Source organism: Choloepus didactylus, chromosome 6 (assembly GCF_015220235.1).
Source record: "Choloepus didactylus isolate mChoDid1 chromosome 6, mChoDid1.pri, whole genome shotgun sequence".
In the NCBI taxonomy this organism is placed as follows: domain Eukaryota; kingdom Metazoa; phylum Chordata; class Mammalia; order Pilosa; family Megalonychidae; genus Choloepus; species Choloepus didactylus.
The window spans coordinates 98691618-98715314 of record NC_051312.1 but is presented as its reverse complement, the minus strand read 5'-3'; the positions used below and the strand labels follow the sequence as shown (position 1 = coordinate 98715314).

The 23697-nt window shown below is 37.9% G+C and overlaps 1 protein-coding gene across 17 annotated transcripts in view; it reads left to right on the top strand.

Moving 5' to 3' along the window:
- Positions 1 to 23697, top strand: part of DLG2 (discs large MAGUK scaffold protein 2) — a 2332374-nt gene that overhangs the window by 2180902 nt on the left and 127775 nt on the right. For all 17 annotated transcript variants that reach the window (XM_037840899.1, XM_037840898.1, XM_037840904.1 and 14 more), the window contains one exon: positions 9004 to 9118. In XM_037840899.1, the coding sequence (XP_037696827.1) occupies positions 9004 to 9118 (115 nt within the window). The remainder of the gene's footprint in view (positions 1 to 9003; positions 9119 to 23697) is intronic.

The window sequence follows — 23697 nt, the reverse complement described above, 5'->3', positions numbered from 1 at the left end:
CATTTATACTGTACTGTATAGTTTATCAAGCATTTTTGTATCTTTTTCTTCATTTGATCTCAGAACAACCTTGTGATGTAAGTAGAGGAGTTAGTAGTATTTCCATTTTACAGATGAGGAATATAATGCTTTGAGAGCTCTTACCTTTTTTTCTTTTCCATTTATTGAGCTTCTAGTCTATTCCTGGCACTGGACTATAATCTTTGTATATCTCATTTAATTCTCAAAAATCCTCCCAGGTAGGTGTTGTTTTTCCATTGTACAAATGGGGACTCCAGGGCTGTATTTGGTTGATAAACTCACCCAAAATCCACACCACAAATCAGTGATGGATTTAAGAGTCAAACTCAGATAATATTTATTTCAAAGCTTGTTTTATTTTGAAGAACTGATAACACCATGCTACTGCCAATCATCTGAATATACTGGCCTTGCCAAGTTTAGGAAGTTTCTGTGCTGACTCTATTTTGCAATAATCCTGAAAATTGAAGAAAATCCACTTTTATGAATCCATAAAACAAAGTTTGCATGAAGCCAGATTGAAGTTTGATGTATCTAATTTTCAGAATTATGTGTATATTGTATGAAATAGCTGGTTGGGGATTCAGACATTTCACACGTAAAGAGTTTCTGAGCATTTGGCAGAAACCTCTTTAAAAGTTCTCCAGCCAAGCTGCACAGAAAATTGTTCTAGTCAAACAAATGATCCCAATTCTATCCAGGAAGAGAGAGAGAGAGATAGAGAGATGGTGACAGAGAGAGATGGAGAAGCACACACTTTAATTCAGTATAAATGTTACTGAAAATTATTATAAAATATTTGATCTACTTCTTAGTATGTCTAGCAAACTAAACGATCAATTTTCTTTCCCTGAAGATTCAGTGCCTTGAGGTCTACCTGTGGCACATCCAATTCAGCAAATGTTTATATTAGCGTGTATTATCAGATTACTGATATGTCACAATCTGTGCCAAGTGCTGGAAATACAGAAAAAAAAAAAAAAAAAGTGTTCTTGCCCTCATGGCATTCATAACTAAGTTCTAATATCTCAGTACTAGAGATATGCAAGAGAAAAATGTACTTTGTGGAGTGCAGAAAAGGTAGACTTACGGTAGTATCTATGATATCTGGTTAAAATTGGTCTGATTAATTTAGTTTTTAATCTGTTGGTCTATCCCTGTCTTTGCCTCTCTCTCTCTCTCACACACACACACACATGGAGTGGACCAGGAGTAAACCACACATCAAGATCTGTGAATATTAGCAATGGAAAATTCCATGTCACCACTTCAACACAGAAGCAGGTTGTCAACCTGAGAGAGGAGCTAAGTCAGAGTTGAAGTGAAAGGCTAGTAAAATCCTTAGGCAGAGTAACCAGCCTGGGAGATCCACTGAAACTCCAGTGGCCAGAGGCCAGCTCTCTTCAGATACTAATATGGGAGGGTAGCCAGTCTTGTAAAGTATTTCATAAAAACAGCATCCTTCTCAACATTACTTAGAAAGGAACCAGGGTAAGAAAGCCCTGAGGGTATCTCTAAAGCCTCATGTAATATAGCTGAGACCCATCTGTGTCTGTCTGGCTCTGAAATCCCAGGGCAACTAAGAAAAGAAGAGGTGGGAAATTGAAATTGTTGTTTTCTGAGCTCCAGGTAAATGTAATTATTTTTCTATCATTGTATGTAAAGAATTTTGACAAAGTATTGCTTCTCGGGCTTGAGGTAAAACCTATGTTTTGTGGCTGAATCTCATATGTGATTATTTGACTAAGAGTCTAGTGTGGAAAGAGTGATAATATATTTGTTTAAACAGTTTCATTACCATATTACTTTGCTTATAAGACTCCTATCTCCCCTCCTCCACATATCACATTTCAGAATGAGTCTTATATTTTGTGTCCACCCTCTCCAAAAATAGTATTATTAAACAATAGTGCTTTTAAAAATCATTACTGCTTAGAATGATGAAAATGAAGTATACTGTATTAGAAATTCAGAATGACTTTGTGTAGGGACAAGGATGATTTTCCCATTGCACACTTGTGAGAGGGTAAGGAATTTTTCCAGCATTGCTTTGGGCCAGGATTCAAATCCAGCAACTCTGATTCCAGTGTGCCTCTTGAAACCCTAGTCGCTCTTTTCATTCTACCAGTAACCAGGAAGGCTTTCACAAAGATATAACCTACCCCAATTTCTCCACTGCAGCATGAGTCTGACGGTGTTGGCTTCTTCCCACCATTGGAGTGCCTATTGATATCACACTACTATCTCAAAAGCACCTGAGACTCCACACAGGGAGCAGATGTTTAAAGGGCAGATGTTCTTTTTAGATTCACAATTAGAAACCATAAAATTTAGGACTGTCTGTACCAGCCTCTGAGACCCTTGGGGCAAGGACCTGTCCAGTGGATTTGGTATCCCCAGCAATAAGTATTGTGCCTGGCATGTAATAAACCCTCAAGTAATGCTTGCTGAATAAATGAAAGATGTTCCCCCAAAGAAATGAAGGCATTTGCAGTTGCTCACAGTAACTCATCTCCAGAGAAATGATCAGATACTGTACTGAAAATAGAGGTAAACTATTCCTCCTTCACACTGCCCATGCACCCTTCCTGGACCCCGGTAGCAACAAGGATCTTGTCCCGGTAAACAATATTGTGACTTTAATAGACTGCATACCATTGGCTTTTACCCCTTCCCTATTGGAAGGTGCCCCACAGCTTGAACTTCCTTAGCTTTTAAACCACCACGAGCTTCTAGTTCAGGTCTGTCTATTAAAAGCATCACTTCTTGGGTGTGCAGTAGGTGGTCTCCTCAGGCTAGTTCCCCTGTAGTGTAGAAATGGATAACTCAGCAGGAAAGCAGCCTCTGTTGCTTGGATGTGCAGAACCCCGCTTACAGCTGAATGATTTTAGCAGTTGGTGTTAATAAAGCTGCACACATGTTCACAGTGAGATAACAGAATAGGGTGCTACTGTTCCCCCGTTAGTGCCACTAAGGACTGGATATGGATCTGTCTTGACAATTGCCACCACAATAATAGCATCAACAACCATCTTACATTTACAAAATGCTTCGTGTCAAATCTCATTTTGATTCTCAAAACCACTTATTAAGGAAAATCTCACAAGTCACAGAAGAAAACTGAGGGTCAGTAACTTCTTAAGGCCCCATTGGTAGCAAATAACAAGAGTAAGACTAGAATCAGATCTCCTAATGGACCCCTAATCCCCCCCCCCTTCCCCACGTGCTCACTGCTTCCTCTATTGTCTGACAGTTGTGAGGCAGGTGAATGAGGTTGTCACTGTGGGGTGCTATGCTGTCCAGCAGCTCACGGAGGGAGTGGGGGTATGCCAAGGTCTTGGCTTTATTCATGCTATAATCCAGTCCACTGAGCTTCTTGTTTCCTTTCCTCAACCCAAGGTGGGCCATCTCAGCCTTGAAGCTGTGAGCAGTTGGGCAGCTTTAATCAATGCAGATTAATCCTACTATGTTAAAACCAACTCTGCCTCCTCCTAGGAGGTAATGCCCACTTTCCTGTGTGAATGGTAGGGTAGATTTGCATTCTGCATCTCTTCCTGCTCTTGGCAATTTGCAAAGGAATCAGGTATATAGCAGAGGCCCCTCTCACTGCGTAGAATGTCATGAGGCAAAATGCCTTTGCCTCACCCAAGAGCCCGTAAGTATCTCAAAGTCCCTAACACTGTATTGATGGATCAGGTGACTGATATTCCTGAAAACAGCATGAGCTTTGGAATTGGGCATCATTCCCCCAAGCTTCAAGTCACTATGGATTGTGAGAAGACCCTGAGTGGTCATTAGTTGTTGCCTAGCAGTTGCGCTAAGTCGTTCCATCCTGGTGCCAAGTATCCTGAAGTATGACCATCTGTGGCTCATTCTTCTTTGGCTTGGCAGAGACATCAATTCATAACAAGTAGCGCAAGGCCTTACCACGTGGTTCTAGATGTGGAACCAAGCTTCCAATTTACTTGGTACAGGAAGGGTAATGACTTTTGCAACTGATGGACAAGAATAGCTGCTGAGTTATACACTACAATTAAAAAAGGGACTTAATAGTCTTTACCAGGGACCAGTCCTTTAGATCCATGAGCTCTCTCTTGTAATCTTCCCAACATATCTTCAGATAGGTATTATTATTATTCCCCTTTTACTGATGAGGAAGTTGAGATCAGAAATGTTAATATCTTTCATAATGAAACATAATTAATAAGTGGCAGAACCAGGATTCTGACCTCATATATATAACCCAAATCCTGCATGCTCTCTAATATTGTCACCCATCATGTCCAAGTGAAAGTAAAGTGGATTTAGATATCTAAGAAAGTAGAAATAAAAAGAATAAATCCAGTTTATTGCACCTAGACAGGAAAGAGAATTAGCTGAAGGTAATGTTTGTTGTGACCCCTCTAAAACACTTAACTAGCAATAGGTGTTCAGTGATTGGTTCCTTGTTACAGAAGAAAATCAAAAAAAAAAAAAAACCAGATAACTAACCATTTCAAAAGTATTTACCAGGCACCTGTCTCATGCAAAGCAAGACAGAATAAAGTACCACTTCTTTAATGCACTCTCCATCTTAAGAATTTTCATGCTTAATTTTCTCGACAGTGTCCCTGTCTGGAAGTAAACTCCTTCAGACTCTGTCTTGTTCACCATTATGTGCCAAACACCTAGTACAAGATATGGAGATGGAATTGTAGACTGTAAGGTTTGGGTCTATTCTGCCTCTCCCAGAAGCTTACAGTACAAGACGGAACATCAGTGTGCGCATAACTAACACAGTAGAAGGAAGGAATGGAGGAGATGTGACGAGGGAAAGGAGACAATTGAGGAGCCTTTGGATCCTAAATGAGAAGCCTGGTGTTATAAGAGGCATTATGATGTAAAGGAAGCAAAATGGTCTCATAGAGTCCCAGGGTTGAATCCTAGCTCTGTGCCCAGTAAGCTCAGTTACCTAAATGCTCTGTAACCTCTCTCTGAACCTCTGTTTCTTCATACATAAAATAATATAACTACTTCAGAGCTTTATTGTTAGGAGAAATATAATTTTTTAAATGTGTAGCACAGATTCTAGCCCAATTCAGGTGTTCAGTAAACATGAATTCCCCTTTGGATGATACAGAGATTGGTATGCTTAAAGATCTTATTTGAATGCTCTCCTGAGGTTTGGAATTGAGAGTTTTAGGAATTGATTGAAAGATGTTCCCCATAGGAAAGGACATAGATGTGAAAGGGGCTTAAGATTAAATGGATGTGGTAGTGTTAGGTTTTTATGTTTTAACTTGTTGAAAAAATATAATTTTCAGTACTATTACAGAACATAAAGACTTATTTCACAATTTACATAGCTGATTTCTGGATTATTTCTAGAACATTTCTAATAACTATAAACTTTTTTATGTCCTGAAAGCTGGAAATTAGATCTTATTGCTTTTGCTCTGCTGAAATTACTTGTACCTAAAGCAAGGATAGGAGAAAGCATCCTTGGACATAGGATTTGTGATCAAAATGATTAGAGAAATTGAGAACAGGATTCCAGATAAAGCAAATGCAAAACAAATCATCCAGACAGGAGAATGTAAACACCATAGAATATGACTCAGAACAAACATTTCAGAAGCATGGCAGAAAACATTCTGGGGATCTAATGAGCCATTTTGGAGACCACAATTTATTGTTAAAGCAAGTATCCTGTTGCAATATGTAAAATGGGGCAGCTACAAAGTCTAACAAAGTGCTGCTTTTATATGGGTTAAGTATCAGAGAACTGTTTCCAGTGTATTTAGCTATCCAAGAAAGTGGCATGGCTAAGATGGGAAGAGCACAGAGATTACCCAGAGAACAGTAAAAATAACAGAGAGATTTAGAAGTGGCAATGATTAGACAGAAATAAATCCTTGAAAAAACCTTGAAAAAAAGAAGACCTAGAGATGTATGTTGTCTATCTATATTGAAAATGGGCAATTCAGTACCTGCAACCATTTTATAATTGAATTCATTTAATGATTCCACTCACTCCCTCAATAACTCATTCAGAAAACGTTTATTAAGTACCTATTATTACATGCCTCAGACACTGCATATCAGACACTATGGTAGGAATAGGAAATTTCTAGGAGAATGAGATGGACTTCTGCCCTCAGAATGCTCAATCTAATAGGAAAGATGCACAACTGCATAAATAACTGCAATTTGGTGTGATACGTACAATAATTAAAATAGCAAAATGGTCAAGTGGGATCAGACGCTGAATTAGACGTTTAAAGGGGAAGAGTTGGAGGGTGGGTAGTGAAGTCATCAAAGTTGTCAAGGAGAGAGCTCTGTGATCAGATGGGAGATTCAGTGGTACTAAGGGCATGTTGTTAAGTGATGCATGTGTTATGCAAGTGGCAGTGTGGATCAGAATGAGCTAAGAGTTTCTGTTCTGTGTCCCAGGTTAGATCAGTTTGGTCTCTGAGAAACGCAAGTGGGGCTGTATGACATCTGTGCAAAGCTTTGACCCATACTCCCCTTCTGGCACTCTACTAACCTGCCATCTAGGTTCACATACACCAAGATCCCAGCTTGTAATAGTGAAAAGCTGAACGGATCATAATATCTACCAATAAGAGAACTGTTAAACAAATTGCAGTCTAAACTATGGAATATAATAAGATTATTAGGAAACATGATATTTATGTATTTGGGAGAAGGTAGGAAAAGAGGCAAGTTACACTGTTAAAAGGGGAGAAGGCACCGTTAGAACAATATGTAGAATGATGGTCCCAGAGGTGTGTGGGTGTGTGCATATGTCCATGTGTGTAAATGGGTTGAGAAATGCCTGTGGAAGTACAACATACAACCAGATATATACCTCTAAGGTTAGCTCTAGGAAAGGACAGCAGTGAGAGTGAGAGAGAAGAAAGAGAAAAAAACATGGGAAGGGAGAGCAGATGGGGGAGTTCTTAATTCTATTTCTGTATTTTCCTGTATAGTTCAAGTCTGTACAACATCCATGGACTTCACTTTCTCATTTAGAAAGAAATGAGATAATGCCCTTGAAGCACTGAGCACAGTGTCCTCCATGTGGCCAGCAATAAATGTTAACTAACTCCTTAAGGATGGAAAGAAACTATAGAATTGCTCAAAATGATTTAAATCCACATATAGTATTGTACCAATGGTTGTGAGTGTTTTCTCTCTCTACTAAAATGAAATGAAATAAATTATGGCCAACAGATTTTAGGTTAAGTATGTGTTCTGCTTAGTTAATCATTTAGGATTTAATTATTCAAAGCTAAGTTTTAAACAGGAATTCCTCTCTTCCAAATCTGGATAACACTGGACTTTGCTTAAGCACCAGAAATTTCCAACCAACTGTTATGGTTTTATCTTTAAAATATTAAACTTTAAAAATATTTAACAATCAGAGCTTATTATACTTTTGTCTATTTAGAGTTGAGGACCAAGGTCAAATCTTTTAGGAAATCTCACCCCACAATTACCAATAATAGTTATTCAGTAAATTGAAATTTAATTTCATTTTGTGGAGCTTTTTATTATAAAGAACTCCAAACAAACTGTAAGTAGTTAATCTTTTATTACATGCATTTAGTCATTCTTGTTTTCATGAGAAGTTGTGAGTAAATTGAATTGAAAATCAAATTGTTTTTTGAAATGTACTGAGGGCCTCTATTAAAGTTTTTCATGGCAATTTTCTCTGTAATTAAAGGAGTCATTTATAATTTGAAATAACATTCTCAAATGTGTCATTTTGTTAAACTGAGCCTTTCTCCTTCTGGATTCTGCTAAAGCAAGATGCAAGACACTGTTGTGACAAAGAGATGGTAGAACCCTTTCTAGGTTGTGATCAAGAATATCCAAATTCCAAAAACATTTCCCTTTGTATATTGATTGTGTTATTAAGTATCTGAAAACCTTCTTATGCATTTGTTCCTTTTATGGAATTGAAATATGGCAAAAATATTTTTCCCATGTTCCTTTGATTTTTAGACCTACATATTTTTTTCAAGTTTGAATATTTTAAAAATTTAATGTGATGTGTTTTCTACCCCAGTTCTAACCCCAACCTCCAGAAAAGCTGATTTAAATATATTGTGCATCTTAGAATGGATAAAATTTGGCATGTGGGCTTTTTATGAAAATTTATGGGGTAAAATTGAGGGGTGATACCAGCTGGCCAACTTCTAGCAGCACCTTAGCTGAAAAAAAGTTAGTGACATTAAATGATGTTCCTTACACCATTCATCACCAGTCACTTGCTTCTCTGTTCTTTCTGGCTGAGGGCAAACTGGAGACTCTCCTCTGTCCCCCACACCATTGAGAGTTTCATGAACTTTTTTTTTTGTCCTCCCCCTTTTTAAAATCAAACTTTTTATTTTCAGATAATTATAGATTCACATTCGCATGTGGTTTTAAGAAATAATATAAACTGATCCTGTGTACCCTTAACCCAGTTTGGTAACATTTTGCAAAATGATAGAACAATATAACAACCAGGATACTGACATTGACACAATCCACTGGTCTTATTCAGATTTCCCCAGTGTTATTTGTATTCATTTGTGGGTGGGTGTGTGCATATGTATTTAGTTCTATGTAGTGTTATCACGTGTACAGGTTCATGTGTCAACCAACACTGTCAACATACAGAACATTTCCATTACTACATTCATCTCTTGGTTGCCAATTTATAACCACGGCCACGTCCCTTTCTCCTACCCCACCCTCCATGGATTTTCATGTGTTTGATTTGATGCTGGTGTGTTTTCTCATTAAAGTATGGGAAGTAACTGATTTCTCCCTTTCCTCTTGTGAATGTCTGTGAATAAATATCCACTGTGGTCCACCATTCTTGAATTATGCATCTCCCTGTTGCTCAGCAAAAGAACCAACAAAAGGAGCGAGGGGCTGCCTTGTCTGTGCAGTTTTCCTGGCTCTGTGAAGGCACAGAACCAAATTTGCCACCTTTGTTTCCATTTCCAGATTACGCTCGATTTGAGGCCAAAATCCATGACCTACGAGAGCAGATGATGAACCACAGCATGAGCTCCGGGTCCGGGTCCCTACGAACCAATCAGAAACGCTCCCTGTATGTCAGGTAGGCAACGGAGCCTTTTTTACTGTGATCTGTGCTATGTTAGCAACCTGGCTTGGGAAGAGAAGGGCAACTACCTTGTGGTAATGGAACACTTGTTCTAATCAACCCATGTGCTCTTCAGTAACCACTAGAGACCTTAAGTTTAACCATTCTGAAGAAATTTTGGAAATATTCTGAAATTATATGAGCTAAAGGCTCTTGCCTTTTAACAGGTGATTTTTTGGCAATGTTATGATCCAGGGTAAAGTTCTTAGTACAAGTTTTAGTAAAAATAATGAGAAGAAGCATTTTCATTTCCAATAAAACATAAATTGAATAGACGGACCAAAGTCCTGGACATTTGATCACCATCATTATGGGAAAAAAAATATTCCTGTATCACCTCCTGATCTGTTTGATATCTATTGCATTAAGTATGATGTGTGACTTTGATATCAGAAGTATTCCTCTAAGAGTTGTGTCTTTCCTAATGCATTTTGGTGACCACAGGACTGTTGGAAAGACTTTCTTTTGTGGCATCTCATTACCAATTATTTCTCAGACCACAAGAGTTACTTTTAATGCATTCTAGTCTTTCATCCATGTAGCTAATTCTTGAGTAATTGCCATCATCAGTCCAACTATACTACATACCTTCTCCTAGCACAGGCCTCCTAGATTGCTTCCAAAAGATGCTTCACAAGTGCTGACTATGTTTTTAAATATAATATAAATACTGACAGCCAAGAGGGAGAAAGTGATAATTAATGATGAAATGAATCTTTGCCATCCTCACTGCATTCTCCTCTCCCCACTCTGCCTCAGAATCTCATCTGATTCCCACCTATGGTCATCTCCTCTTCAACTGAAACCTCACTTCTTCTGGTGCCGTGAGGTACATATTGTAGATAATAAATGACATAGCTGAATTGGCCTGTCCTGTTAGGAGCACTGTGGCTATCAAGTTATCTTTTGTGTGTCTTAGGTAGGCACAGCAGTGGGGAGAAGGGAGCAGAATTGTGGAAAGCAGCAGAGCTGGCTGCCCTGACAACTGTAGAGTCCTTGTTATTCCAGGGAGCTCCAGTACCTCAAAAGCCCTGAGATTAAAAAAGGAAAAAAAAAAAAAAAAAAAAAAGGATATTAACCTTCCAAATTTGGCCAACTGTGTTTTGGAAGATTATTTTAATACGCTTCATTGTACTCTATGAAAAGAATTATTGAGAACAACCCTAAAACATGTCTGATAGTGACACTGCAAATGTGATGGAAGATTAATCCCATTTGTTTCTATTTCTTTTCTCCTTACTTATGTTGTATTGCTGGTCTTCATGATACATTCATGATACAAAGTATTTATTTTTTAATCTTGGAATGTTTTAGGCAACAAATTGGGGGAAACCAACTGGGTTAATAGAATAGATAAAAATCAGTTAATGCAAATGAAATGGTTAGGTAAGATTAAACTGAAAGAAAAATAGCCAAACTGTTGGTTTCCTATTTAAAAATAGAATATATATATATATCAAAAATGTTTTTAATGTACTAGAAATGTTTGCTGAAAATATATATTGGTAATAGCTTAGTCCTTTTAATCAAGTTGTGGAAGATTAGGACAATTAAATGAACTGATATGGTGATAATATGGAAAAGTAATAGACTTCGTTTGAAAGAGTACTGTTACTTGGAGTCACATATTCTCTAATATAGTAAATAAAATATAAAATGCAGAAGAGATCAAGACAAAGTAATTATATCTCTTTAACACTCTAATAGTAGGAGAATATATTGAAAGGAGGAACCTCTTTCAAATGAGACTCAAAAAGAGCTGACAGTTCATTTGAAATTCCCTCAAATGATTTCTCTGAAAAATGCAAATATGGTATTTGGTTTCCAAATGTTTAATTATTAATACTTTTTTAGTACATAGAGGGCTGACCTGAGCAACTAAATGACTCTTGGAGGACTAGCAGTAGAAGAGTAAAAGCAGAAGGAAAGAACTGACAAGAGCTCCTGGCCTTGTTCGTAGGCATTGGGATAAAACAATGAAAGAAAGTGAAATGAAATAGCAAGGCCTCAGAGAAATCCTTACCAAAGAGGATTAGGCAGGCCTGTATCATTGTCATTTTTTTAATACCAATTTTGATTACAGGAGTTCATAGACATGCATTCTTTATCTAGAGCACTTGAGCAGGACCAGTGCTAATTGATTGTGCTTATTTAGAAGTCACTACTTGCTCTCTGAAAATAAATTAGTGATAAGGTTTTGCTGACATATAAATGTAAGATGATGAACATGTCTGTTTAATTTGAAAATGATATCCTGGAGTATATTACTCTCTTTATTCTATTTAGCATTATGTCCTTCAAGGACTAGAAGGAAACTTAGGCATCACCAGGCACATCATTTAATTTACAGAAGAGGAAACTGAGGCCCCAGGAGGGAAGAGATTTGCCTGGGACCCCACAGCTAGCTATTTGGTGGGAGAGTCAGGTCTCCTACTCCCAGCCCATACTCTTCCCTGCATTGCTTCATCTCCCTCAGCTTAACTTCTGTGGTGTCAGCTGTTGAATACACTCTAACTCTAATTCCCAATCTCTTTCCATCAGCACAGCGCCGGGAGAGACTCTTAGACTAAGGAATAGGTTACTGAGAAGAGACATTCTAAAACAAACTTCTTAGGGGTTTTTACACAGGATAAACAGCACTAGAGAACATAGGGGCTATCTTTGATATTATTCATATTTTTTCCATGCGGCCAAAAACTAAATCAGAAAGCAAGCAACCTCTTTATTCTGCGATAAACAATTTAGATGACTTAGTAGAATATTTATCTGCACCACAAAGTCATCATTCCTCCTAGAGTTACCTCCTCTTTCCTACACGCAAACACTCATACTTCCACCCCTAGCCCTGAATGGCCCCCTGTCAGAGGAAACACATCTTCTCCGGATCTTGCAGAAATGAGAAATTATCCTTACAGGTGGTAGCAATTTGTTTGCCTGTAAGTGTTGGAGGGAGGTAGAAGTAACCAGCACTGCCTGAGCAAGGCTGGTGTTTTGTTATTGAAACTTGAGCCATTCCTCTCAGTTCTCCAATCTAGTTGCAGTTGTTTTCCTTCTTTTAATCTTTTTTTTGTAAGGTGCTTGAAGTGTTTTGGTACTGCTGTATAAATAGAGCTGGTTTTTTGCTGGTGGTAATACTGTACCTGTTCCGTGGGAATGATTTGGATATGTTTGATTGAATGAGCTATTTGTATTGTGTATTTCCTGCATTGTGAAACATAAATATGGTTGTAGAATCTTAAAAGTAAACAAAGTGTTAAGAAATATGAATAAAGTATTTTTCAAAATGTTCCACAAGTACATTAGTGGTTCTCAAACAGATTCTCTCAGGCTCCTGAGTCACTGGGGTATGGATTTTGTTTTGTGTACTTAGAGGCTATCCATATGGGCAGAGAGAAGGTGGAGTGAGTTTAAGGGTTCCTGTTCCAGCCCCTAAAATATGCTCTCCCAGCTTCTTACCTACCAGCTGGTAATACCGTCCCTGTCACAGAAAGCACATCTTTTCCTGCTACTAATAGGGTCACACTTTCATATCCAAATGCTGCTAAGAAAGGGCTGAGATGTAGAAGACTGAGTTCGTACAAAGGTGGAAATGGCTAAGGGAAGATCCTTTCTTTTGATACGGAAGTGAAAGAGCACACAGGACAGTGAGAGAATAGGGAGGGGAAGAAAGAAAACAGATAAATGTCCATCAGTGAGGAGTGAGAAAAGTCACAGGGAAAAAGTAAAAGAAAAACTTGGCCCATGTTCATTTGTTAATAAAACATATTGATTTTGAGAGTTCAATCAAATGAGCTCTCTGTTGTGAATCTGGGTAATTTGGATTTAAAAGTCAGTGACAATGATGTATTCATCCATTCACCAAGTATTTCTTGGGTATTTATTCTGTACCAGGACCTGTAGCAGGCACTGGGGACCCAGCCATAAAAGTCATAGTCCCTGTTGGCAGGAAGCTCACATCTAGTGGGGGAGACAGACAAGGGAAAGACAATTACAATGCAGTGTGATATGAAAAAATCTCAGTTAGCTCTGAGAAAGATCCAGAATCTTCATTGTTTCCTAATGCAGGGATATCTGAATTGACTCTTGAAGAACTTGTATGAGTGAATCTGGAGATTTCAAATCTTCTGACCTACAGTCAGAAATGCATTCTACACTATGACCCAGTAAATATATAAACACAGGCACATAAAGCTGAAAGAAAATTTTCATAAAATAGTACTTACCCTTATGTATATTATACTTTGTTATTTTCCTTTCTATTTGTCTTTTTTAAAAATGAAGATCACAACCCATTAACTTGGCTTAATAACTCACTAATAGGTCATGATCTACAGTTTGCAGATGGAGTAGACAAGAAAGAACATTTCAGAGTGAGGACATGATACCCAAAGACAGGCAGGAGAGAGCATCTTCATTACATTACATGTAGAATCTCTGGGATTCCTAGCCCCTTTATGTTCTAGCCAACATGGAAGGCATGTGTCAGCTCTGATACGGATGAAATGGATTTGGAGTGAAACTAGTTGTTGGGTATCTTTTATGGGCCAGCCATTATGCTAGCATTTTACATATATTATCATATGTAATTAGCATTATACATATATGATACTCCCAACAGCTCTGAGAGTCAAAGGATATTGCCTTCATTTTTCAGATGAAGAAACTGAGACTCAGAGCGTTTGAATAATTCCCCCCAAATCACAGGCATAGACATTCAGGACCTGTCTGTGAGGCATTATAGAGCAGTATTTAAGAGCACGGTTGCTGGATTCCGTCAGGTAGACCAGCATTTGAATCCTCCTTCTGCCACTTACTATCTCTGTGATATTTAACAAATCAATCTCTCTGGACTGAGTTTCTTTATCTGTAGAAATGGGAAGAGTAAAAGGAAAGATACCATAGAGTGGTTGTGAGAATTAAACACATCAGTGAATGTAAATACCTGGTACTTGGGAAAGAGTTAGTAAATGCTGGTGTTAATTATCATTTATTATTAGGGCAACCTTCCCCCTGAGGGGCAGAGAGAAAGTTTTCCCAGCACTAGGATGGGCCTTCCTTTTCCCTTTGCTTTCCTTCAACAAGGGAAAGAGGACAGACATCGGGTGACCTTTTAGACTCCTGCTTCTCTAGACCACGTGAAGCCTGAAGGGGGAGGCCAGGATCCCATGGCTCCAGAAGATCTAGCTCTGCAAACTCAGGCTTTTCTCAACCTAAATAAGAGACTATCCAGAGGCAAAATCTGAAAAGAATTCAGCTGGATCCTCAGGAGGGGAGGAAAGAGTCACTGAACCTACAACTGGTCTTTCCAGTTCCTCATAGATGTCATCAGTGTCCCTTACCACTTCCTCTCAGCATTCATCAACTCCTGCAAGCCCCTCTGTTCACAGTTCTCTGTTCTGAATTTGACGGATGTCTTTTTTTTCCCAGAAACAATTTTTATTAAAACCACTAATAAAAGGTTACAGGCTTTTAAAAATATCCCAGAATCTGCCATGAGGACCAAGACCTAGGATATAAACACCAAACATAACAGCATATGAGGCTCCTTTAATTTGTCTCATTAAATCTGTCTTTTATCCAATTTAGACAAAGATTTTAGCAAAATATGATATTTATCATATGAGTGGGTCATAAAACGGGAGTGGTTGTGCTCCTGAATTTTATTCACGTCACCTTATATGCATATTACATAATACATAAACCTCTCGAGGACTCACTTCTTTTTATAGTAGTTCTAATTCCACATTTTAAAATGGTGAGTTCAAACTTGCTGCTTCCAAAGACAATTTTTGCTTCAAAGGATATATGACAGATGCACTCAGGTCTACCTCCTACCCCATCTTTTCACATAAAGCTTTTATACACTTATACATTAATGCATTGATTCTTTCACCCAACAAATATGATTTACTACTTACCTACAATGTATCAGTCTGTGGTAGGGATACAGAGATGAATAACACAGACCACTTCCCCTCAAGATACTCATGGTCCAGGTCTGTAGGCAATGCAAATAGTGTGCAGATAATTATTTTATCTATTATTTTCTGGTACCACATATGTCTGTAATCCTCCCTACAATGAAATCTGCCCAGAAGACCACTGGAACTTGAAATTTAACAGTTAAAATAGTGATCACTCTGGTTTTTATTAAGATTTTCTGATTAAGCTTCTTAAAATATAAATATCATTCAATTTTGACCCTGTTAAGTACAGTTAATATCTTAATTTCATTTTTTCCCTAGTACTTCACACAGTGCTTGGCATAAAGATATCTCCTTAGTAAAATATTTGTTGAATGAATAAACAAATTAATTCATAGACTACCTTTTCTAGACAGATAGGAAAGAAAATACTAAAATATTAGCCAAGAGTTCTGAACAATCCTATGAAGGTGCAATACCAACTAGGCTGACACCAAGTATGTGGAGTCTGGTCCTGTTCAGCTTTCAGCTGTCTCCTGGAACTGGGGTTTTCAGGAAACATCTGGCACCGCAGGGCCTTCCAAGCTGCTTTGTCTGCCTGCTGAATGTGACTGTCTCCCAGTCGAGGCCTAATTCAAGAATGGAGGCCTTCAACGGGTTCCTCTTGGTGAGAGGACTTGGGATAGGGGCACGGCCCAGGGCAAACCCCACCCTGTGTCCCTTTCTCAGCACACTTAGTCTTTTTATTTCAGGGCCTCCGTTTGCTTCATTTCAAAATAAATCTGAAATGAAAACCAAAAACTGTGCTCTTCCAGGTCTTAGGAACAAGCTCTTCAGACTGGTATAACAGCAGCTAATGGTGAGAGTTAGATTAACCTTTCTGATGTGGCTCTAACTCACTGATTCCCCTGAAACAACTACTGTTTTCAGAAAATAGACTTTCTTTCCTGCTTGCTGAAAAGATCTAGTCTAGGTGAAGTCGAGAGAGCCATTGGTTTCATGTATTTATTCCTTACAACCACTCACTCTATACAATCACATACTACCAGATTAGAAAACTAACGCTTAGAAAGTTTAGGTAATACGTCCAAGGTTAGAGCACTACTAAGTAACAAAACCAGGATTATTTCCTAAAAGAAGTAGTATCTAAAGAAAGTGGTATTTTTGTCTGTTTTTTTGCCATAGTATTCGATCTGTAAAATGTTTACTAATTTATCTATGTTTGACATTATTAAAAATAATTTACTATAACTTATAATGTTGTAAGTAATATACAAAGGTAAAAGTAAACCTCAAGCAAGTATTCAGATAAAGATAAGCAAAGAGGAAATAAGTTTCAGAAAGTAAGACAAAGCCAGGAGCATTCATACAAAAAAACTAAGCCATGAAGTCCTATGTAGTGGCTATGGTTGGCCTCACATTTGACCTGATTTCTCATCAACCACCTTCATAGGGAAATAATATCAGATACAGTATGAATGATATTCATAAGATTAAAACAAACTAATTGTTTCTTAGAACAATAAATGCATATTCACTTATTGGTAAGTGTGAATTTACATTATTTTTTAGCCAAAGTATTTTATGAGATTGAGGAAGTGAAACCCATTCCTACAGTCTTCTGCTTCAGGGCTTTGGGCCTGATGGCATCTAGCACCCTGCCCAATTTCTTGTCAATTTGTGCATATAGAGGGTCTCATGGATATATGGCATCCATTGTTGGATCAACTTGTAACAAATTTCCTTTTTTGTTTTTTTAACATTTTAACATTTATTAAGCACTTATTATGGGTAAATTACTGTTCATAATGATTAATACATTTAAACCTCACAACTTCAGGAAGTAGGTACTGTTATTTCCCCTGTTTTACAGATGAGGAAACTGAGGCATAGAGAGGTTAAACAGCTTGCCCAAGTAATACAGCTAATTGGTGATGGGGTGTATTTTGTATTTGCTCTTTTTTATTCACTCAAATATTCTTATTTAGCAAGCTTTTTGTCTATTCACTCTGTCACTTATTGAAAACTCTGATGTGTTGGGGCAGAATAGAAAATAAAAACTAATAGAATTCAGATATCCTTTTCTCCCTTAAAATCTTACTGGGGGAGACATGAACAGGTGCCTAACACAGTTTAACAGGATGAGGCAGAAGACTTCCTGGAGGAGGTCTTGGACTAGGAAAGCTGGAAGGGATCAGGAGAAGCATTGCAAAGTCCAGAGGGGCAGCGTGGGCCATTTTATGGGTGGCCAGAGAGCATATGTGCCAGTGCTTTGCTCCTGACTTCATTTAAACCTTGCAACAGTGCTGACATTATTATCTCCATCCTACAGACAAGAACCCTGAAGCCCAAGGAGGTTAAAAATAGCCTGCACAAGGTCACACAGGTGCTCTGTGGACAAGCCTGATTCCTATCCTCTCACTGAAGATCATGCCCATTCTGTACAGTACAGCGAAGATGAAATTAATCCTGTTAGGGGCACAGGTTAAATTCACATTGATAGAACTCCTGTTTGGTTTACACTTTATGTTGACATTCTGCAGGTAGACCTGGCTTCTAGTCTTTACTTCACAGCTTATCAATCATCAAAACTTAGGTTTCTCATTTGTAAAATGGACATAATACCTAGCTCACAGGTTTGTTGTTAGGATTAAGTTAAATACAGTCTATGAAGGAAGCTGCCATATGGGACTTGTTATCAGCTGGAGGTCCCTTTACCCCCTTTTAAATGCTCAGAGCCTGCCTCCTAGTCCGGTGTCTCCTTTAAAGCAGAATAGATTTCAACTCTTCATTTATACTCTGAGACTCATTAGGATTATGCTCACTCTTTCAGACATTTGCATTTTTAGTTGCTTCCTTAATTGTGGAATAAAGGCTTTGTCTTCAGGCAGCTAATTTTATGCCAGAAATAGAAAGGAGGAGGAGTCATTTGGGATCTGGGAGAGTTTTCTCCTTCCCTTGAAATCAAAGAGTGACCCTGAATTTGAATAGATTTTTACTTTTTAGATTTCTATGGGAAGAGTGACAAAAGTACCATGGGTGATCCTTGCATTGATCATCACATTTTTCCTCCATTCCTCTACCCCAAGATCTGTGGTCCAGATTCATGGTTGGCCCATCATCCATTCATTCATTTATTCAGAAAACCTTTTCTGAGCCATAAGCATCCATCAGGTACTGTGCTAAGCTCTGAAATACAAAAGTAAATATGGCATCTTTTCTGCCTGCAAGGAGTTCAAGGGTAGCTCTTCCAACCTGGATTCTGCTCCCCAGCCCCACCTCTATAGTAATCATATTTACAGAAATCTCTCATCTCCTGCGGAGGTACTTGGCCTCATTGTCCAAAATTACTACTTCCTAGAACAATCCAGACGGTCCTTATTAGAAAAGGGAGCAGAATAGTACGAGGTAGGGCTCAGGATGTCCACAAGCAAGAACAGGTGAGAGGCAAGAGCATGGGGAAATCTCAGGGAACCCTTATCCTAAATCATGAAGGTTAGGTTAGGAGCAAGGGAATAGACTAAAGCCCAAGACACTTGTCCTTTAAACTCAGCATTTTAAATAGTGCCTGCCATGTACTGGGAATTCTTTAAATACTTGAATGAAGTTTTTGAGCAGCAATTGAAGATGATAATTAAACAGAATAAGATATTAGAAAACCCGTCAATCACTTACAGATACTAAGGGACCAGTAACATAGGGGAGATAAGCTAAAGAAATAATCTGGTTTGGAAAAGTGATGCTACTGACATCCTTGACAGTGAAGACCTTAGACCCGACTCTGATCCTACTTGCTTGAGAAAGCTGTCTCTGGCCCTGGCCCTCGCCCTGCCTAAGTCAAGCACATGCATCTCTGTGCTCCTTGGCACCACAAAGACTTGCTCTCCTCTCTCTGCCTGTTGACTCCCCTGTCCCCTCCACTGGACTATGAGCACTTTGAAGATGGAGATTATGAAAGTCTATAGCTGTACAGTCTGGTACATAGTAACTACTGAATGAAGTGGATGAATTATAGATGTCTGGAGATTGAAGAGAGTTTAACTTTATTTAAAATTTTACTTGACTACTGTAGCAAACTAAACAATATTGATGTCTGAGCTCAGGCTTATTTATTCAGTCCCATTATCTGCTTACAACTTTAAAAAAGAAGGCTACTATGGTTTGGAAGATTTGTGTATGTTATTATGTGTGCAGATGTGAGTGTGTATATGGGTGTGTTTTTAATTTATTCTAATCAACAGTTGTTTCTCCATGAGATAGCTGAGAAATAATAACAGAGATGGAAAGGATTAAAAGGTTTGTTGGAAGAAAATTTGACCTAATATTTAGATATTCTGATTTTGCTTTATACACCATCTCAGGAGTAAAATTATTCTGGGCATTTATCGAGGCGTTTATATTCTCATTAGCACTATTTTTTGCTGTGCACAGCCATGGGGCCAGGTACTGAAGATATATTGGTTAGTAAAGGCCTCAAAGAGCCCTTCCTCCACTCTCTCTGATTATTTGACTATCATAGCCACCAGATTGTGTGTATTTTACATGTGTTGCTCATTGATCTTTACAACTATTCCATGAAGCTACAACTATTATTTACTCTGTGGCAGAGATGAGAAAATTGGGGCTCTGGGAAGTAAATTAACATGCTCAAGATCAGATGTCTACTAAGTAGCAGAGTGAGGAGTCAAAACCAGGTCTGACTAGCTTTACACTTTTAACGACCTCATTATAGTTTCTCTCCAGTAGCAAAGATTCAAGAAACCCAGGAGGATTTAAACTGTGCTCTGAGAAGCTCAGAGGTATCTCAGAGGCCACAGAATGGGAGTTGGGGGGAGATGAAGAGCTGAAGTCAGTCTGTTGAAGTGGGGGATGGTGGGGAGGCAATTAATTTCTTTAAAAACCCGACTGATGAAATTATTTCATTTAATACGTGAAGAAACAGATTAAATGAGCAAGTCCCCACCGGGCTGCAACATTGCAACTGTATGAACCAGGTCCCTGCCCCTCTTCTGCCAAACCAGGTTTCCCAGCTAGGATAGCCCTATGTATATAAAAAGTCCTACCTTACAGAGCATCTTTGAAGCCCCTATCATGCAAAATGCCCTCAAGTGGCAGGACATGCAACCTGATACCCAGGACCAGGAACAACTACATAATTTGCAGAGTCCAGGACAAAATGAAAATTTGGGGCTCCTTGTTCAAAAATTAATATCAAGAGGCAGAACATTAAACCAAGTTTGGGGTCCTGTGCAACTGCACAGGTCTGATGCCCATGAAGCCAGCCCTGCTGACAGCTGGTTTAGGACATTTTTCTCAATACTGAAGACACATTCATTTTCTTCAGCATGTCATGCAGTAGGTGTAAGAAACATGAAATCAGCATTGGGCACGTTTCCAAGGATCCAAGCTTTGTCTTTTACCTAAAAGAACACTTTATATAAATTATCCATACGCCTTTTTTATGATGTGTAGAAATATTATCTTCCAACCTTAGTTCTTGAGAAACTTTCTAAATTCCCACTTGCTCTGAACTTAGTCATCTCTCTCTCTGCTCAAGTAAATCTTTTAAAAATAAGTAGCATCATTATTTCACATTTATTTAGTGCCTGCAGTACACTTTAACCTTCCTCTTCAGCAGAAGTTTCTGACCTCCTTCCCCTCCTCCTCAGCACTAAGTTTTGAAGGAAATGCCTTAGGGGACTTTGGAAAAGAATGAAATCTATTTGGTGTTGGTGGTGTCCTTCCTATGAATCATTGCCTAAAAGCAGAAGCTGCAAGATTTGTAGATTTCCTTAACCAACAACATTAGAATAATAAAAATAATGAATGTCGGGGGCCTAAAATAGGGTTGACAACTTAATTTCATGGAGGAAGGATTCTAAAAATAATAAATAAATTATAATATGTATTTCTAGTTGACTGCTCCTTATGATTGCCATCATTTTATGTAAGAAAGGACATTTTAATGCCAAAAGAGAAATGAAGATGTAATCTGATAATCAGGAAAATCCTCCAAATTTTGTAAATTTGTATTTTTAAAACCTCGTATATGGATCTCCAAATTTCCTCTGTTCGTATCGGCCTACCGTGTAGCTCAAAATCTGTGATGGCAAAATTGTTTAATTCTTAATCCTGACTCTTTTTTGTCTGTGGCCTCATTTCAAATGATTCTAAAATCCTTGGAATGCATTTTTTGACAAAATAAATTATCTTTTCAGCTTTTCCTTTTTCATATGTACTTTTGCTTTCTTCATCTTTTATGTACTTTTGTCAGTAAGTAGGAAGCCTAGTCCCTATCCTCTGTGGTAAGTTGATGTTTTTCAATGAAGCTTGTTAAAAGGTAAGAAGGAATTTTCCATCATTGAAATTGTTTTTCATTATTTTTAAAATTGTACTTTCATTTATTTTACATTTATGTCTTTCTTTTACATTTTAAAAACAGTCTCTTTTTAAAGATATCTACCATCATATTATTATATCTTCTGTTGTATTTTAAAATATTGTGTATGTGGCTTTGTTTCAGTCCAGAGCACCTATTTCATGTACATTTTCCTCTTTAATTTTCTTAAAAATACAGATTTGGTTTTTCAGACCCAGGATCCCAGATTTCTATTTTTTTAAAAATCCATGTATTTTTCTGATTCTATGAGTAAAATGAGAAAATGTGATGTGAACTGAATAGAACTTTACAATAAACAGGACATTTGGTAGCTTTTAGTGAACCCATCGTAAAAAAATAATTCTTATTTAAATTAACTTTTGTAGCTCTTACTCTCCAGACAAACCTCTTAAACCAGGTCCAGTGGTTTCTTGTGCACCGTGTGGGTACCTTTGCTCCTCAGCAGTGGAGAGCTTTCTCAGTGAAAAGGCCTGCGGAGAACCGTGTGGCTGGCTGTTCACCTTCCCTTTTCCTGAAGTTCTCTGTTCTTGACCCTTATGCCTCATAAATAGATGCCCCCGTACTGCTCCACAACACACTAGAATCCTCTTATGAGTCCTTGATTATGTAATGGATTCAGGTATCTTGAGGACATGGTGATGATGATAATTTAATTCCCATAACACCTATAAGGGAGTGTCATTATTATTCTCACTTTGTTATTGCCCGAAGTTACACAGCAAAGAAGGAGAATGGGAAAAAAAAAAAAACTGAGCTGTCTAATACCAAATCCCTACTCTTTACCTTAATGTTCGAGTTAAGATGGATGGCCAGAGCCTCCGGAAATACTGTTTTCTTAGATGTGCCTGATTTCAGACATGCTCCTTCATTCCTAAAGATGCTGATATTGTTACAGCAAGTTTTGTAAGTTTACTCTGGAAAATAGAGTCATCTGATGAATGGTGCATCTCCCTCAGGAGCATTAATTAAAGGTTTCATGGACAGGAACACTAATTATTGTTAAGAAGTCAATTCTACCCAAAGTGATTAACAAATTCTACTCAATCCCAATCAAAATCCCAACAGCCTTCTTTGAAGAGATGGAAAAGCCAATCATCAAATTTATATGGAAGGGTAGAGGACCCAAATAGCCAAAGCCATCTTGACAAAGAAGAACAAAGTTGAAGGACTCTCACTCCCTGATTTTAAAACTTTTACAAAACTATAGTAATCAAGACAGTATGGTACTGGCACAAGGACAGACATATAGCAAATGGAATTAAATTCAGAATTCAGAAATAAGCCCTCACATCTATGACCAATTGGTTTTTGACAAGAGTGCCTAGGCCACACAATTGGGAAAGAATTGTCTCTTCAACAAATGGTGCTGGGATAATTGGATGTCCCTGTATGCAAGAGAATGAAGATGGACCCCTATCACACATCATATACAAAAATCAACTCCAAATGAATCCAAGACCTAAATATAAGAACCAGGACTATAAAAAATTCTAGAAAAAAAAACATGGAAACATCAAGCAACAAAAGAAAATTAGACAAATGGGAGTTCATCAAAATTGAAAACTTTTGGGCCCCAAAGGACATTACCTTGTAAGTGAAACAACATCCTACAAAATGGAAGAAAATATTTGAGGAAACAGATAAAGGTTTAATATCCAGAATATATAAATAAATCCTTAAACTTAACAACAAAAAGACAAACAAATCATCTAAAAATGGGCGAAAGGCTTGAATAGACATCTCTCCAGAGAAGATATATGAAATGGCCAGAAAGCACATGAAAAGATGCTCAACATCATTAGCCATCAGAGAAATGCAAATCACAAAAACAATGAGATACCATTTCACACCCACTATAATGGTTACTATTTTAAAACTGGGAAATAAGTGTTGGAGAGGATTGGAGAAATGGGGCCCCTCGTTCATTGTTGGTGGGAATGTAAAATGGTGCTGCTGCTGAGGAAGACATTTTGGTGGTTCCTTAGAAAGTTAAGTATAAAATTGCCATATGACCTATCAATCCTTCTTCTAGGTATATAACCCAAAGAACTGAAAACAGGAACTCAAACAGATACTTTCACTCCGTTCGTAGCAACAGTATTCAAAATAATAAAAGATGGATTGAACCCAAGTGTCTGTCAATAAACAAATGGATAAACAAAATGCAGTATATACATAGAGAGGGATATTATTCAGCCATAAAAAGTAAT